The sequence below is a fragment of the Porites lutea genome, chromosome 8 (assembly GCF_958299795.1).
Source record: "Porites lutea chromosome 8, jaPorLute2.1, whole genome shotgun sequence".
Taxonomy (NCBI): Eukaryota; Metazoa; Cnidaria; class Anthozoa; order Scleractinia; family Poritidae; genus Porites; species Porites lutea.
In genome coordinates this window covers 10,845,569-10,861,742 of record NC_133208.1, presented here as the reverse complement: position 1 = coordinate 10,861,742, position 16,174 = coordinate 10,845,569, and the positions used below count along the sequence as shown (strand labels likewise).

Genomic DNA, 16,174 nt, shown 5'->3' with positions numbered 1-16,174 from the left:
AAACGCCCAATATGTTTTCATTGGAATCACTAGAAGAGCGTTTCTCAGCCAAGAAGTCCATCATCCAGGAACTGAACACCCACGTTTCATTCCTTCGAAACTTTGACCTCGCCAGCAGTAACCAATTCGGAGAAGAAGAAGCATTAATGATTTTGGCATCCAAGTTCACATTTAGAGGAGTTTATTTGCTGAAAGCGGTAATAAAACACGTGCCCAAAACCTACTCAATGAAATTGTCCGAGTTTGGTGGTGTTTCACTGCGCACTCAACTTATTTACGAGATAACATCTGCCAGTGACACTCCAGTCGCGTCGTTAAATCGAGACGAACTAGAATTCACCGTTAATTTTATGGAATGTAATTGTGTGCAATTTTTAAGTATTGGGGAACCATTGGAACAAAATAAGCTTTGGGAGATAAGCGAAAGAAGCGAGTATCCTTTAACGAAATTTTTGGCACCTCCAGTGAGCACTTGCTTGAGCTGTGAGGGAAATCTCACCATGCACAACCGGCCGACTAGAGCAAGACTCTTTTCCCTGGAAGGCCCGGTGCCAGCCTCCAAAATTACTCTCGAGTGCAGGAACTGCAAGATTTAATATGGAATTGCTCGATACACTCATGATGGCAAATCGCATTATTACCCCAAAACATTCACCGGAGGTATTATCGAGGTGTCAAATACAACATACATGAGTGAAAGGCTTTACAAGTGGATACCCTCCCTAAGGTAGGCCTCCCTTTCTAGCACATTTATTTATTTCAAACATTTTTAGATAAATAAATAGCATTACATAATTATTTGACTTTTTTGTTGTAGCAATCACTCATGGGTCTCCTTTAGCGGATTTTCGGAATCCTTTAATGAAGTTTATGAAGAGCAAATAGACAAATACCACAAGAGTTTTAAAGGTGAGTAGATTATTTGAGCTAATTGGTGACCATTACGTCCTTGTCTCATTTTTCCTGTCCGCTATATAACAATGTACAAGCGATAAATCGAATGTAAAAACAATAAAAAAACTTCCGATATTGTTCGCTGTTGACAGAGAGGTGCCCCTTTCGTATACCGACTAGACGCCTTCTATTGGCAAATGGTGCGCCTTTCACATACCCATAAATAAAAGAACTGCATCCTTTTAACTGCTGTAAATGCACTATCTTCACTGAGCGGAAAATATTAGTCCAAAAAGAAAAAGGCGATTAAAAAATCCCTCGCTTCGTGCTCAGTTACCAAAGTCTGCCAACGAATACTTCTTAGGAATCCGTGCCAAAGGACAGTTCATCGGTTTCCAATAAGCCGAGAATTAACATACATCATAGGGAGAAATCCCGACGTATCTAGGAAGATCGAAGCGACTCTGCTAGCAGGGTACGGGAGAGGATGATATAGACAGCAAAACAGTCCGTATTTTGGCCGCAAAGTGCCCGCAAGCAGTCAAACAAAAGGTTTGAAACGAGGACCGGGGAGAGTTTTCCTCTCGCCATTAATCTGCGATCCGGCGCTCTTCCCTTCTGTTTTCTCCTTTCCCCTAAAAAGAGAAATAACGACTGATATACGCCCTACACGCCCTAGGGAATGAGGCTGAGCAAGATGTAAAGATTTATGCGGATCGCTATCCTTCATCCTTCTTACCTCCTGGTAAACTTTCTTGTAAACTTTGGCCTATTGTTTGGCACAGAAAAATGCTCGGGTCGCTTAAAACTTGTCGATCGGAACGTTTGCAGGAATTAATGCCTGTTAAATTTACTTCCCTTTGAACAGCGTCGGACAGCGTAGTTGATAATGAAGATGCGAGTGAAACAGTCCAAGGTTGTTTATCTACAGGTTAGTATGTCTGTTAACACGACAGTGGGCCTATTTCTTCAAAGGGTCTTGCCTTATATTCTTATCTGTCTATAAGCAGGGTGTCCCTCTAGTTTCACGCATTGTAACTTTTGATCAAAACTATTTTTGGATTAAATTGCTAGAAGATGTTTATTGCTTTATCGACTACTTATATTTGAGAAATTCAGTAACCGGCATGCAATCTTTGTTTGTTTGTTTGTTTTAATCACATTCCGTTAAGCCCTCTAACGCCGGTAGAGGCCCAGATGATACATTTTGACCTTTTCCTATCACCTCAGTAATACGTAGGAGCCGTTTCGACCCCCAAACATTAAAAATTTTGGGCACTCATCCCGAATAAAAAAACCTTTGCACAATAAGGATTTTGTACTTCTTTACAAAATTGAGACGAACTGAACCTTAACGTTGCTTTTCGAACTGAGCAAAGCAGTCTCAGGGGCCTCCAACTTTCGTTTTTCATTAACTTACTCCAGATTTAGCTAAGAGCTACCTCCTCGAGTTCCTCTTTTGTACCTAACCTTCTTTATAATTATTTTGGCATCTTTATTCAGGACTTGCAGTCTCCCCCTTTGTTTCATTTATTCCAAATTTTCAATTCTCGGAATATTTTACCACCCCATTTCGGATTTTTGCTCTTTTTTTAGGTCAAGAGTTTTCTTTAAAAGATTTGCTTATCAAGTCTAATCGTCCTGCAATACAGAGTTATAAAGGAGAGGAGCGAACTTTTGGAGCACCCAGTGTAGTGGAATCTAGATTTAATGTGTTCGCTACATCGAGGTTACGTTTTCATATATCCTACCAAGACTTTGAGATAAGGGTGGGGGGGGGTTTGCGGTCTCCCAAATATTTTTGGCCTCAGTTTTGCCAAAAAATAAGAGGGGGGGGGGCAAGCCATTGGGCCCCTCCCCTGGATCCACAACTGCTCGTTGTATTAAGATTCCCCTGTTGCAAGACCTTGTGCGGTTTTTGTTAAGCTTTACAATAAGAGAATGAGAAACAATGAGTCTTGAAACGGTTAAAAATCAATTACTTTTAGACAACCAAGCAGCTTCTGGAATTGTTGGCGAGCTGTCAGCCAAAACCGCCGCAAAAAGTTATTGGAAGAAAGAACTAGAACAGGAGCTGGATGACCTGGGTATACGCGAAAAATGGTCATTTTCAAAGGTCAAAGGCTTGGAGAGACTAGAGGGGAGTGAGGAGGATGCAATGGATTTCATTGAAACCAAACGCTCAAATGAGCTGTACAACCACAACTGCTCTAAACGTTGTCAAGATAAAGGTTTGTCGTACATTAAAAATAGCTGAGAAAGAAAAAGCTCGAAAATTACGCCCGAATAAAGGCTATGCTGGCACTATTCGGATCAAGACCAATTGTGGTCCCATTATGGCTCTTGACCGCATTTAATTTACTGCCATGAACTCTCCACTTTTTTCAACATTGGCGTGGCGCAATCTCGCTCTTTCACAAGTCGCGCCGAAATCACCGTTCTTATGTTTGAACAGAATCCATATTCGGTACTGCTTTGCGCTGGCGCAAAAGCTATCCTACTTAGCACCCGCCTTCGAATGAAAGCACTATTCCGGTAAAGCCCGTCCCTCACGTCTAAGAATATCAAATAATCGCCCCTAACCCACCTTTAAGAAAGAAATAATCACTGCATCCACGGTATAGAAGTAGCCTGAGACCCAGGTCCATGTAGGTATACAGTGGAGAGTAAATTAGTAAAGGGTTTAGTTGATGCATTGTAACCACCCACGACAGATCTACTGTCTGTTACGCTCGAGGATCGGTGCCGTTACTCCATAATCTCCCTACAGCTAACTTGACTCAGAGTTTTCAAAATTAAATCGTTAGAATAAATTTCATATCGTCCCAAAATAACTCTTTAACTTGCCAAGACCATGCTATAACCATTCTATTAGAGGGTTATTGAAACAGCAAGTATGTCATTTTTGTAGGTTGCGGACAGCTTTATGTTGCTGATGGCAACTGGAAACTTCGCTACGCGCACTGTATGTGGAAGGTTCCTGTGACAGTACCAGGTTTTGGCGAGGTTAACTACCCTAATATATGCCCTTTGTCTCCCCTACGTGGACAGGCATTTTGTCGCAAACATTGCGAAATAGCCTCTGCTGCAGGTTATCCCTCGGAACTGAGGCCATTTCTAAAGAAGTGTGGAGTGCCAGATGCTGATAAATTTGCAGGTGTGATTTACCTAACTCCTGTGATTTGGTAAATTAATTCAACACGTGCATTCAGTTTCATCCGTGCAAATGTAAGTGCGAAGGCGAGGACTAAGGGGGTTTTATGATTTGTCGGAATCCTCGTCGCCCGTAAATCGCTCCAGCGTATTTGAATCTAGGGGCACATTTGTACAGGTTATTAGAGAAAAGTTGCCGTATAAAAGAGTACAAACATACTTGGTAAACTCAATTGGTTGTCTGGGATATATATTAGCTGCAAGTTGGCCGTTTGCATTAGAGGGAAGCTGTTTATGTGACTGACGAATTATTAAATTTAATTTCCCTCCGTCATCATTGAAGAAAGGGGAAGAAAAGGTTAGTATGTCTGTAAACTTACAAGTCTATATTGACAACAACAGAAACTGTAGTGACATGATATGAAATATATTACAAGTAATCTAGCTGCAAATAGCGATACGTCTTTATACTACCTGCCTCGATTACAAGCACTCCAGCTGCAAATAGCGAAGCTAATTGAGGCAGGTAGGATGGAGACGTATCATTAACAAAGTTGGAAAGTTTAAAACTTAATACTTTTTGGTCACGTAATAGGGAAATCGAGGCAACGTCGTTCCAAGGGTCCCCTTCTACATGTACTTGTCGTTTTCTCCAGCTCTCTCATTCTCGCTCCTTATAAGGAAGATAAGAGAGCCGGAACCCTTCGTTGAGCTTTGCATGGTAATGGTAATACATATAAGTGTGTGTGTGTTCATTGTGAATTTATTTTCAGAAATGGAAGAAAGTGCAACCCAACTCCAACACACAAGCGATCCAGGTTACGTCTCAGGATAAATCTCATTTTTTTTGTGCATAGTTAATCTATTGATTTAGGCGTGGTATGAGGGGATAGTAAAAGGCCAGAGTATAAATTTAATTTTTGGTTTCTACTTTATAAGTCTACGAAATAGGGGTTAGGTGGGCTTAAAGGCCACCGAGTTCTGTGAGATAATATTTGGCCGAGACTATGTAGAGAATTTCACTTCTACTAAACAATTTGCGAATACAAATGACACGTGATAACTGTTTTCATTTAATTATTTAAGTGTAGGTGTGTGTAAGTCAACTACTTTTTTGGATCCTCTTGTGTACATAAATAAATAGTTTTGTGTTGAAGAAAGATTGGTTATTTTCTGGCACAGGCAAAAGCACAAGCTCGCAAGTCGTTGATGCTGTCGACGAGGCTTTGAAAAAATGTGCAAAAACAAGAAGTAACCGCCCTGAAGATGAGAATGCTTCAAGTTATCAAGGTATAAAATAACATTTCAATAGAACTGCAATGTTTGTAAACAGTTGGCCATATTTAAGAATTCACCACAGAGTGGAATGTCTGTAATTTCAAGATAATTGTCACTGGGTACCCTCGAACTATAAACTCTTTCTACTTTTTTAAAACATTAATATCATTATCCTTTCCAAACTAGGAACATCAGATTTTTTACAATCTCATCCTGGGTTTATTGACTCCGAGGAACAAGAGCTGGAAGTAAGTTGCAATAAGGATACTGGAGGAAGGAAAACGCTTCACTGTTGGTCAAGAGGGATATTTTTTATTGTTAGCTCAGGCGGACATATTGAATTTTGGCAGCCATTGTACAGGTATGCTGATTGCAGGTAACATTAACAACAAAAATGAGAGTAATAAATCAAACACAATTAAAAAGTCACTGTGTAAAACGTCTAAAAAAAAAAACCGGGTCAAACATTTGTTGACAGCAATTCCGATTTCTCTGAACAAAAAGAAATTCTTTTAAAAATAAAAGATGACTCTTGACAAAAGTTCTCTTCAATCACTTAGATCAGAATCTCCTACACAAGCTTACCTTATCCTGGTTATATGGTTGTATCGCAAGTTCAAGGCCCTTCAGGACATTGGAAAATCGTCAGCTGATTTAACAAAGGCAGTAAGCTCAGTAACTTTAGCTTATGACAATATGTGCCACGTGGACAGTCTAAAAATCTCGAAGAAGGAGCTACCATTTCCAGCGCCGCTTAATGAAGCGTGGAGTAATATTGGCAAGGTCATTGATCGCTTGCATCTCAGAAATCATAAAGATTCAAGATGTAAGCGTCTTTACAACCCAGATAATAAGATTCCTGCACAGTTCAACACTATGGCTGGAGAGCAAACTTTCGTTTGGGCAAGTCGTTTGAAGAAGATTGTATGTGCCATGACAAGGTTACATCAATTTTTCTTCCTACATCGTGCTGTCAAACGAAGGAATCGGTATACTGAATTATGTTATTGTAAAGGAAAGGTGCCTGTTTTGCCAAAAGTAAAAGCTTATTGAACACAAACTCTTTTTATACCTTATAGGTACTCAAAATCGCGTGTGTTTAATTTCGCGTTTTTCACGATTGTAAAAAAATCGCGAAAACAAAGACCCTCCAATATAAATACTTTCAAAACACAAAAACATTTTTTAACATACATGGTAACAACATATACAGGTTATGTATCGACAAATACACAAAATGTTATGTGGTTATACTGGTTAGTTCCATTTTGTACCTTCCATTGAGAAGTTAACGTTTTCCAGAGAGTTCACAGATTTCTTGTTCCACCGTCTATACAGAAAATTGCGAAATTAAGTCCTAAGAGGGATTAGAAGTGATGTAGACCAAGTTTTTCCCGGCCGATCGGAGTTTGGAGTAAGGAGTTTGTTGTTGTTTTATTTACTCCCGCTTTGTTGATAACGCGCCTATCTCATTTTTGGTGCTATGACGGGACGTCGCAGCATGGGAAAAAGTGCCTATAATATGTAACATTTTTTAAAAAATAATTATTGCTAGTGACATCTTACAATCGAAAGGCGTTATCTTCTCTCTCTCTCTCTCTCTCTCTCTCTCTCTCTCTCTCTCTGTCTCTCTCTCTTTTTGTGTACATACTAAAAACGAATGGAAACTAATAAAGAGAAAATGCTTTAAATTAATGAAATGCCACAATAAACCCCATCATCAAGACAAGCAGCCTTACCTCATACCGACATTTATTACATTTGCTACATCACGAAATACTATAGCCGATTTGAGAATTCATCTCATACGGAAATGACGATTTTAGTCACTCTGCTGCGCCAAAATCGCCCGTTTTCTCTGTTATTATGCCGCTTTCTTAGCACATTCATGCCTGATTTAGCCCACCTCAATGGCTCAATGATCAATGTGCGTAAATGTCCGACCATTTCTCCCGATGGTCTGATTGGGGGACTATTATAAATTTTAGTTCTCTATTCATTTAATAGTTCGTTTGTTTGTTTGTTTGTTTGACTTAAGGCAATATATCTGTATAATGGCCAGCTAATAAAGTCATCGTTATAAACGTATTTGTTGTTGTTGTTGAGTGGTTTGACTACTAAAATTCCTATTTAAGACCTTGCAACATTTGAATTTCGTAATATTTGAGTGCTGCCTATCAGGCGTGTTTCCCGTCGTAAAATTTTTAGAATTTTCAGCCTATTAAGGACACAACATTTGAAAACGACGACGACGACGATGAAAAGAAAGGATAGAAGGGGCATTCTGGCAGGGGCACCCAACGAGGATATAGTTCAAAACATATCAACATAGCATTGTTGAACGTATTTTAGTATTTAAACGGTAGATATAGGCATATTTTTATCCCCTAAGAACTTTTCATCTGTTCGGATTTCCTAGCTGAAAGTCTAGTGATCCGAAATTTATAGGGATCAATACTTACCTTTTCGAAAATTTCAGCCAGGAAAAGGCTCCCGAAAATTCTAGGTGGCCTTTTTTAGGGTAAATATCCGTTTAAAATGGGTAATTATACCATTTTGTAGAGGTTCGAAAATCCTAGGAGAGGCAGGCAAGCAAGAAATTTTACAACAAATGTTCCGAAAATTCTAGTTCTCAAATCGACTTCCGAACAGATATTCTCCCGAAAATTGCCGTTGGGTGCCCCTGTTCTGGCGGCGGCGGGTGGAGCCAGAGCGCCCCGGAGAGCTTGATTAATAAACGACAAGACCACACACTCCTTTGAAGCCGGTACTATAAACAGTAAAGTTTGCACTTGGTTATTCAGTTGATAACTTGAGCAACCTAATGAACAACTGTCTCCGAAATCTGGGAATAAATCCCTGCTTTGTCTGAATCATTGTCCCCAAAAGGCAAGGTATGTGAAATTTTGATTTAAAAAGGGGATTTTTAAAAAAGCTCTTGACCTCATGATCAGCTGCGTTTGTATTGCTAACGTGGTCATGTTCGCGACCGGCGATGTTTTCAAAATGTTGGTATTTTATTCAGTCTTAGTACGTTAGTACGATAATATTTAGGTATTTTGTTAGGTGTTAGTACGTTAGTACGCTTAGTACGGTCATGTTCTCGTGTATACTGGTATTTTATTCGGTCTTAGTACGTTAGTACGCTTAGTACGGCCATGTTCTCATGTATGTTGGTATTTTTTCGGTCTTAGTACGTTAGTACGCTTAGTACGGCCATGTTCTATGTATGTTGGTATTTTATTCAGTCTTAATTAGTACGTTAGTACGCTTAGTACGGCCGTGTTCTATGCATGTCTGTATTTTATTCGGTGTTAGTACGTTAGTACGCTTAGTACGGCCATGTTCTAATGTATGTTGGTATTTTATTCAGTCTTAATTAGTACGTTAGTACGGCCGTGTTCTATGCATGTTGGTATTTTATTCGGTGTTAGTACGCTTAGTACGGCCATGTTCTCGTGTATACTGGTATTTTATTCGGTCTTAGTACGCTTAGTACGCTTAGTACGGCCTTGTTCTATGTATGCTGGAATTTTATTCGGTCTTAGTACGTTAGTACGCTTTGTACGGCCAATTTTTCATTTTCACGGGCATGCATGCATGGCTTTCTTCAGTTCTCATGTATGTTTGTATTTTATTCAGTCTTAGTACTCACAGTACGGCCATGTTCTATGCATGTTGGTATTTTGTTCGGTCTTAGTACGCTTAGTACGCGCAGTACGGCCAATCTTTCATTTTCACGGGCATGCATGCATGGCTTTCTTCAGTTTTACCACAGAGCAGAGCATGTAAAAAAGATAGCTGATATAACACTTAGTGACTAAGGGAATAAAACAGGCTCTCTTCACACCTAACCTTCTGGATCAGTAAGTAAAGTCATCAGATTCCAGTATACACAAAATAAACTAACAAAGAATTTACTAAATTCTAAGTACGCTTATCCGGCGTACTAAGAAAAAAAAATTCAAAAGAGGTGCCTAGAATGGGCAGCATATGACCGGAATGGGGACTAATTGAGTTATAACTCTACAGAGCCAGTAGGGAAGGTGGTGGAATTCCATAATATCACAAAGACATCTGTCATCCACAGAATCATAAGTTTTCTTCACATCTACCCTGGCCATAATCAGAATATTTCACTTTTTCCATGAAAGTCCATCGTGACAATTCTGTCAATCATCGGGTTACCTGATGTGCCACTACATCCTTCTTTGGCACCTCTTTGCCCACCATCCATCAACAAGTCAAACTCAGCAAGATGATTGTCCATGGTGTCCAGGAGACAAGATGTTACCCACTTATAAGAGGTTATTTAAACATGTTTTTGGTCACCTAGAACACTCCTGGTTTAGGAATCAGCCTCATTCTACTCTCCACAAACCAAAAGAGATAATCCATGTTACTTTCAGAGACAGACAAGTATTAAAAAAAAGCTTGTGTTTCAACCTCATGGAGCACATGTGCACACTTCCACCAGTAGTTTACTAGCCATTTGGGTCTTTTTTTTTTTAAAGAAGAACCTTAAAACTGCTTGGGAGATATCAAGCTGTCCACCTCCCCTGAGGGTGTTGGCACTCTCCTTGTGATTGCTTCCTTAATCGACAGAAACCATTTTTCATCCTTGTTACCAGTTTCTACTCTGCTCCCACAGATCTGCCCTGAAGCTGCATGCTTCCACAATATCACTGAACATACCACTGTCATTGCCTTCTGTGCTAGCACTTTTAAATGTCTGATACTTGGCGGGGGTGGGGGGGCAGGGGGGGCTCCTCTTCCCCATTGTACAATGGACTAGACTCTGCATAAAACCCGTCTTGCGTCTTGTTTGAACAAGCCGTTTAATTATCCAGCCTTCTCTTAATTTTTATACCTAATGAAGCACACCTGCAGCTTTCATGGCTGCAACTTTGACTTTTCCATGAATTTTCCTTGAGGTGTTTGATTTCCGCCTTTACGATATATATTTTTCTCCACATCTTAGTTGCTTCCTCTTCAAAAGCCTCTTTAAATTTGTTACTGTACTTCATGTCACTTTTCCAGTGATGTGCTCTCTTTTCTTTATATTGCAAACTGCTTTAAATAATAAAAATTACAACAATGAATAAAACAATAACATAAAATTACTAACCAAAATGTATGATTACACAGGGATTGCCTAAATGAACATGGTGAAGTAAGTGCTATAATTTCTGGTGGGAGATTGTTCTACCGTACCATTGTCCTAGGGTAAAAAGAGTTCTTGTAATAATCACATGTACAACGTGCCTGCTTTAATCGATGACCAAGAGATAAGAGCCTGGTGTCCATTCTGCTCTCATGATCTCTCTGAAGCTTGATGCATTCATAAGTGGCTAATCCATTACTCTGTTTGTACAGCATACAGAGACATGCGTCAGATCACCTGAGCTCCAGAGTATCCAGCGAGCAGCTTTGAATCATTTCGACCTGTTGTATGTTCTTAGCTACATAAGGGTCCCAGACAGTGGCACTGTATTCAACAATGGACCGTCTCAAATGAGCTTTGTATGCTCGTTCTTCGGATTTGGCCAAACAAGTGCGGAGATTGCAGCGTAGAAAGTTCAGTTGTTGGTAATTTCATTTACATGATCATTCTAGCGTAAATCATGCGAGAGGTTGATCCCTAAATATTTAGTAGTATCAACAGTTTCTAGGTCCTTGCCATGAAGTTTGTACTGAAATTTGAAAGGTGTGTGTCTGCATGTTACCTGTATAACGTTGCTCTAGCTTGGACTAAATTCTATAAACCATTCAGATTCCCATTTTTCCAAGCTGTGAAGATCATCTTGTAATTGCCAGCAATCTCTCTCAGATTTTATTGTAAGGTAAATGACAGTGTCATCGGCAAAAAGACGGACCATTGTCTTAACATAGCATGGGAGATCATTAATAAAAATAAGTAACATTAACAGCCCCAGCACTGGTCCTTGGGGTACACCTGAGGTTACTGGAACTGAATGCAAATGCTCTCCTTCTGGAACTACACTTTGTCCTCTTTTCTCAAGAAAACTTCTCAACCACTGCAATGTAATGTCATTAATGCCACACTTAAACAATTTGTATAGCAAGCAATTGTGTGGAAACTTGTGAAATTCCTTGCTAAAGTCTATAACAATGACATCTGTTTGGCCTCCTCCCTGCATTTCTTGGTCATCTATAAAGGCATAATTGGGTTTCACATTGTGCTTTCATCATTGTGCTTGCCTGAAACCATGCTGAGAATCATTTAAAATACCGTGGCGATCCAAATGCCTTGAGATATGTGAGACCAGAATGTGTTTCATTAATTTGCAGCATATACAAGTAAGGGAAACAGGTCGGTAATTCTCAGGTAGTTGTCTAAGCCCTTTTTTGTGTATTGGAGTTACATTTGCTTACTTCCAGTCATCAGGGACAGTACCTGTTTTAAGGGAAACCTTAAATATGTTGCAAAGGACTGGAGCAATCTGGCAGCTTAATTCCCTTAGGATTCAGTGCTGTAGGTTGTCTGGACCAGCTGCCTTATAGGGATTTAACTTGTCCAATAACTTTTCAATACCCTCAACAGTGATGTTTATCAGTGGCATACGAGGGTAGCAGCCTCCAAATACTTGTGCATTGGTGGCTTGCACACCAATCCCTTCATCAGCAAAAATGCAGTAACAGTAGAATACAAGGTTCAACTTGCAATCCATAACCAGAACCAGTTCTTCTTTGAGAAAGCTGGGTTTTGGCACAATAACTCTATCATGGTCTTGTCTATGGCCTCTCTCTTATTCTGGTGTCAGTTTTGTGGCTCATATAACCACCCGGCTGAGTGTTTCAGTACTGAAGTGAATAGTTCAGAAGCTTTTAGAGACAGCACACGTGTCTCTTGCAAGAGTGTGTTATCTGGCCTCAGTTGATTTAACAATTAATAATTGAGGCTGTGCATCATATGAAGAATTGTGGAGATCGAGGAAGGGTGTTATCCACCGAGGCCTTCCAAGATCTATATAATTCTTCATAATTTATGATACGAAAGCTGAATTCAGTAATTGTTTTATTATTCATTCAAAATAATTCCTAGTTTAAAAACATAGCTAAAATATGCTTACCTCCATCGATGTTAAGTTCCATCTTCGATAGTGTATGTTTAGGGTTGTTCAGCTCCGCAAATATTCTCCAAATAGCAGATGTCGCCCTTCCAATTGTCTTCTTACTGTTCTTGCCCCTGAGTCAATAGACAGTTCGGCCTTCGGCCTTATGGGCTATTGACCCATTTGGGCTCGAGGAATAATTGTTAATTAAACACCCTCCTCGATGCGATCTGCATAATCCTTCTTAGTAAAATCCAACTTGTGGTCTATTATCAATGCCTCGTTCTGATTGGTTGAGCTACTACTAGGCTATATGTTATAGCCCACTTGTAGCGAAAGCACCGGCTTTTTTGCGGCAAAAAAAGGATTAAAGGCTAGCTTTAACCAGCTAAAAATGTTTTGTCTCGATATTTTTGACCAGCTAGTTGGATTTTACTACAACAATTGTTCCTCTCGCCCTCATGACCTCTGAGTCAATAGAGAAATTAAGATTCACATTTACGCCAAACGGCAGACGTGAATTTGTACCATGTGACAAAGTTTTTCCCTTATTTTCCGTTTAATCTTTATTGCTTCTACACAAAAATAAGTAGTTTTATGCCAGCTTTAACCAATGGAATCGTTCGGGACTAGTTTTCTCTGCTTATTTTCTATTCTGAGAAATTCTCAACTTGAGTCTGACGCTTGCCGTTTGCGGTAAACGTGAATCTTAATCTCTCTAATAGCCCAGTCGGCCTTCGGCTTCATGGGCTATTCACTCAGAGTCCATTCGGGCCCGAGGAATAATTGTTAAATATCCTTCTCAACCTCATTCAATAATTGCTAAATGAAATATTTTACAAAAGTAACATTTTTACATACCTCTGATCATGGAGAAATTGTAAGGATATGCTTTATACTGTATTCCCTTACAATTAATCACTCATTTCCTTTGATTGCTGGTAACCGGGGGATGAGCAATGTAAGTTGTACCAGAAACTTATGAGTTTCTGGTTGTACCCAGAATTCCTTGAAAGTAACAAAGCGAATTTATTGGCAGGTAAGGCGCTGGGACGAGAGCATACAAACAAATATGGCGGCGGACGGTGGCTCCAAACTTGTGGTAATAGTTTGAACCAAACTGCGACTAGTCGTACCGTTACGATACGTTCAATAAAACAGGGACTGAGGCTAACCTAAGGTAGATTCTGCGGATGTTCAAGTTTCTGAGGAGAAATAAACAACAGCCTCAGCCAGAAGCAAACCATGAAGAGAGGCCAACAACCCCTGAACAACCTATAGTCGACAATGTGGACCATCTTGAAGAAGTTTTAAAACCTTTGTTTGAAACTGTCAAACCCACAGTACCAGAGGATTATTTTGGTATGTAAACGTTTTTTCCAAACGTCTCAAGTCAAAGCATACATTCTCTGAGCTCCCTAGGCTGCATTAATGTTTACCACGGCGGGGGTGGGGGCGTTGTGGGGGCGTTGGGGGGGGGGGGGGGGGGTGCAGAAGGGCAGGAAGAGGGGATCACAATTTTTTTAGATGCCAATTTTTCATTTGGCAAAGATGGGTGATGTCAAAAAATTCTGTATGGTGTGGGGGGGATATGGACAAATTTTGCCTCTTTAATATAGATATAGGCGCTAGAGCAAAGACGGGGAAAGAGGAAAGGGAGGGAGGAGGAGCTGACACTGTTGTGTAAGTGCTACATGTATGAGGTCATTAACCCAGTAGTTTATGGTCAAGTCACTTGAAAGTTGTCTTGCCCGAAACCAGAGTTATGTCGCCCAAAGTTTGCAGTTATGTTGCCCAATATCCTAAGTCATGTTGCACAAAATTTCATCATGCTCAAAGAGATCCTCAAAAACTAAACTGAAAGATAAATCCAAAATTTATGTATGCAAATATGACAAAAAAATTCGAGTGAAATACAAAACTGTGAAACTGGTTGTTCGTTTGATAACTCAGAGACTTTACAAGATTGTAATTTTAAAATGAAACAACAGGAATATCAGTTTCTACAGTAAAGTTCTGTTGTTGTGTCATATGTTGAAGCATTTTGTTTTTTAAAGAAGGTCCACAGCACTTGCTTAAGAACCAGCTGCAAAAGTTTTATGTTGTTTTGAATTTACTGTGATAAAGTAAAAGGAATCGCTAAGAGTCTAACAACAGGAATAATTTAATTTCTATGAAATTAAAGTTAACTCACTTGCGCTAACTATAAAACTGGAGGGCAATAGCGCTTTAACAACAACACAACATAACATGCGCATTGGTTAACTAAGTTTGTTGCTGGAAACAAACAACGCATTGAGTCATTACTCATGTCTCAGTACTTGATGTATTTTTATGATCTGTGTAGCAATTCTGATCATTGCAAGTTTTCTGTGAACTAGAAACTGTAGAATGCTGCTTGATGGATCAGCAACTAAGGCCATGTTCTAAATGACCTACCTTCAGCTCTTTACTCAGTTTTAGTTCAAAAAGGCAACGAACAAAGCTGAATTGGTGTGTTCCAGATGAACAGCACTTTTTTAGTCTTTGTTCAACATCACATTTGCATAAGTTACCAGAAACAGTTGTGTTATAACATTTCTAGACTTTCTTACAATATACTTAAGATGTAACTTTTATTCAAGTTTATACACTCGATAAAATTTTGGACGACTTGACTGAGAATATCGGGTATCATGACCATAAATTTCGAGGAACATAACTCTTGTTTCAGGCAACATGACTTTGGGTGAGATGACTTTCTGTCGACTTGACCAGTTACCAACCCAGTATTTAGATGAACATTTTTTTTTTCTGGGAGGAGGGAGGGGAAGCGATAGGTGATGATAAAATCCAAGATGCTAAGATTGTCATGAGTTACTGGTAGTTACTAGCAGTTAATAGTAGCTACCAGTTGAGTCAGCTTTCTCTAAGCAGACACCTGTACAAGATTGCTACTTCCTTAAAACAAATATGTGGAGTTGGCCTTTCTTCGTTGATATTATTTGACCCTTTATAAGGCATACGCCTCTCTTAAATGAGCACTAATGATTATTCTAGTCCCAACAGTCTGTAGTCTATTAAAGTTTTACATTAACCAGTCATCAAACAGCAGTGCCTTGTTTAGGGTTCCATTTGAACTTACCGGTAGTCCGACCATTCAAATTTATCCCACAAACTTAAAATATGCTCATTACAATGATAAAATTACTGTGTTTGACTGTAAGGGTGGAAGGATGAAGACAGCTTTCATTTTGACCATGCATGATGTACAGCTGTATTAACTTTTTCAGTTCCTATATCAGAAGTGGAACGACTCTGGTCAAGGTTCCAACAGCTTGGTCCTAATGATGAAGGAACTGTGGAAAGTGAAGTATTCCAACATCCCTCATTTACCACAGATCCATTTTTAAGACAGGTAAATAATGTTGTGCCAATGTAAAATACAGAAAATATTTTGATGCTTAAGAAGTACAACTGTAAATTACTAAAGCTACACTGTGTTATAAGTGCTCAGGTATTTTATAAGCTGAAAGTATACAAAAGATTAGACAATAAACTATTTGGATGTGCCATGATAAACAACAATATTATTGTGCCCGTGAAATTAATATTTTGTTATTTGATAGTGGAAGGTGTTGCACTCTCCAAATGAACAACTTGTATTTAATGTTTTATTCCAAGTATAAACTCATCCGTACTGTGTTATTACCTTTTCAAAAATGTATGGTCTCATCTTTTACTTCCTGGTAAATTGACATTACGATACACAGTCACTCAAATGTTATGCAGCA

The 16,174-nt window shown here is 39.3% G+C and overlaps 2 protein-coding genes across 4 annotated transcripts in view; one reads left to right on the top strand and one right to left on the bottom strand.

Annotated features, from left to right (window-relative positions):
• LOC140947144 (DNA-binding transcriptional regulator BolA-like) overlaps positions 1–13,354 on the bottom strand; it is a 32,399-nt gene extending 19,045 nt beyond the window's left edge. The window contains exon 1 of one of the 2 annotated variants that reach the window (XM_073396235.1): positions 13,263–13,354. In XM_073396235.1, the coding sequence (XP_073252336.1) occupies positions 13,263–13,272 (10 nt within the window). In that variant the 5' untranslated portion in view covers positions 13,273–13,354. Of the gene's footprint in view, positions 1–12,419; positions 12,565–13,262 lie in introns of those variants that run through there. The other variant, XM_073396234.1, reaches the window with a different exon arrangement.
• Positions 13,355–13,497: 143 nt separating this feature from the next.
• LOC140946495 (uncharacterized) overlaps positions 13,498–16,174 on the top strand; it is a 15,537-nt gene continuing 12,860 nt past the window's right edge. For both annotated transcript variants that reach the window (XM_073395625.1, XM_073395624.1), the window contains exons 1-2: positions 13,498–13,763; positions 15,674–15,798. In XM_073395625.1, the coding sequence (XP_073251726.1) occupies positions 13,595–13,763; positions 15,674–15,798 (294 nt within the window). In that variant the 5' untranslated portion in view covers positions 13,498–13,594. The remainder of the gene's footprint in view (positions 13,764–15,673; positions 15,799–16,174) is intronic.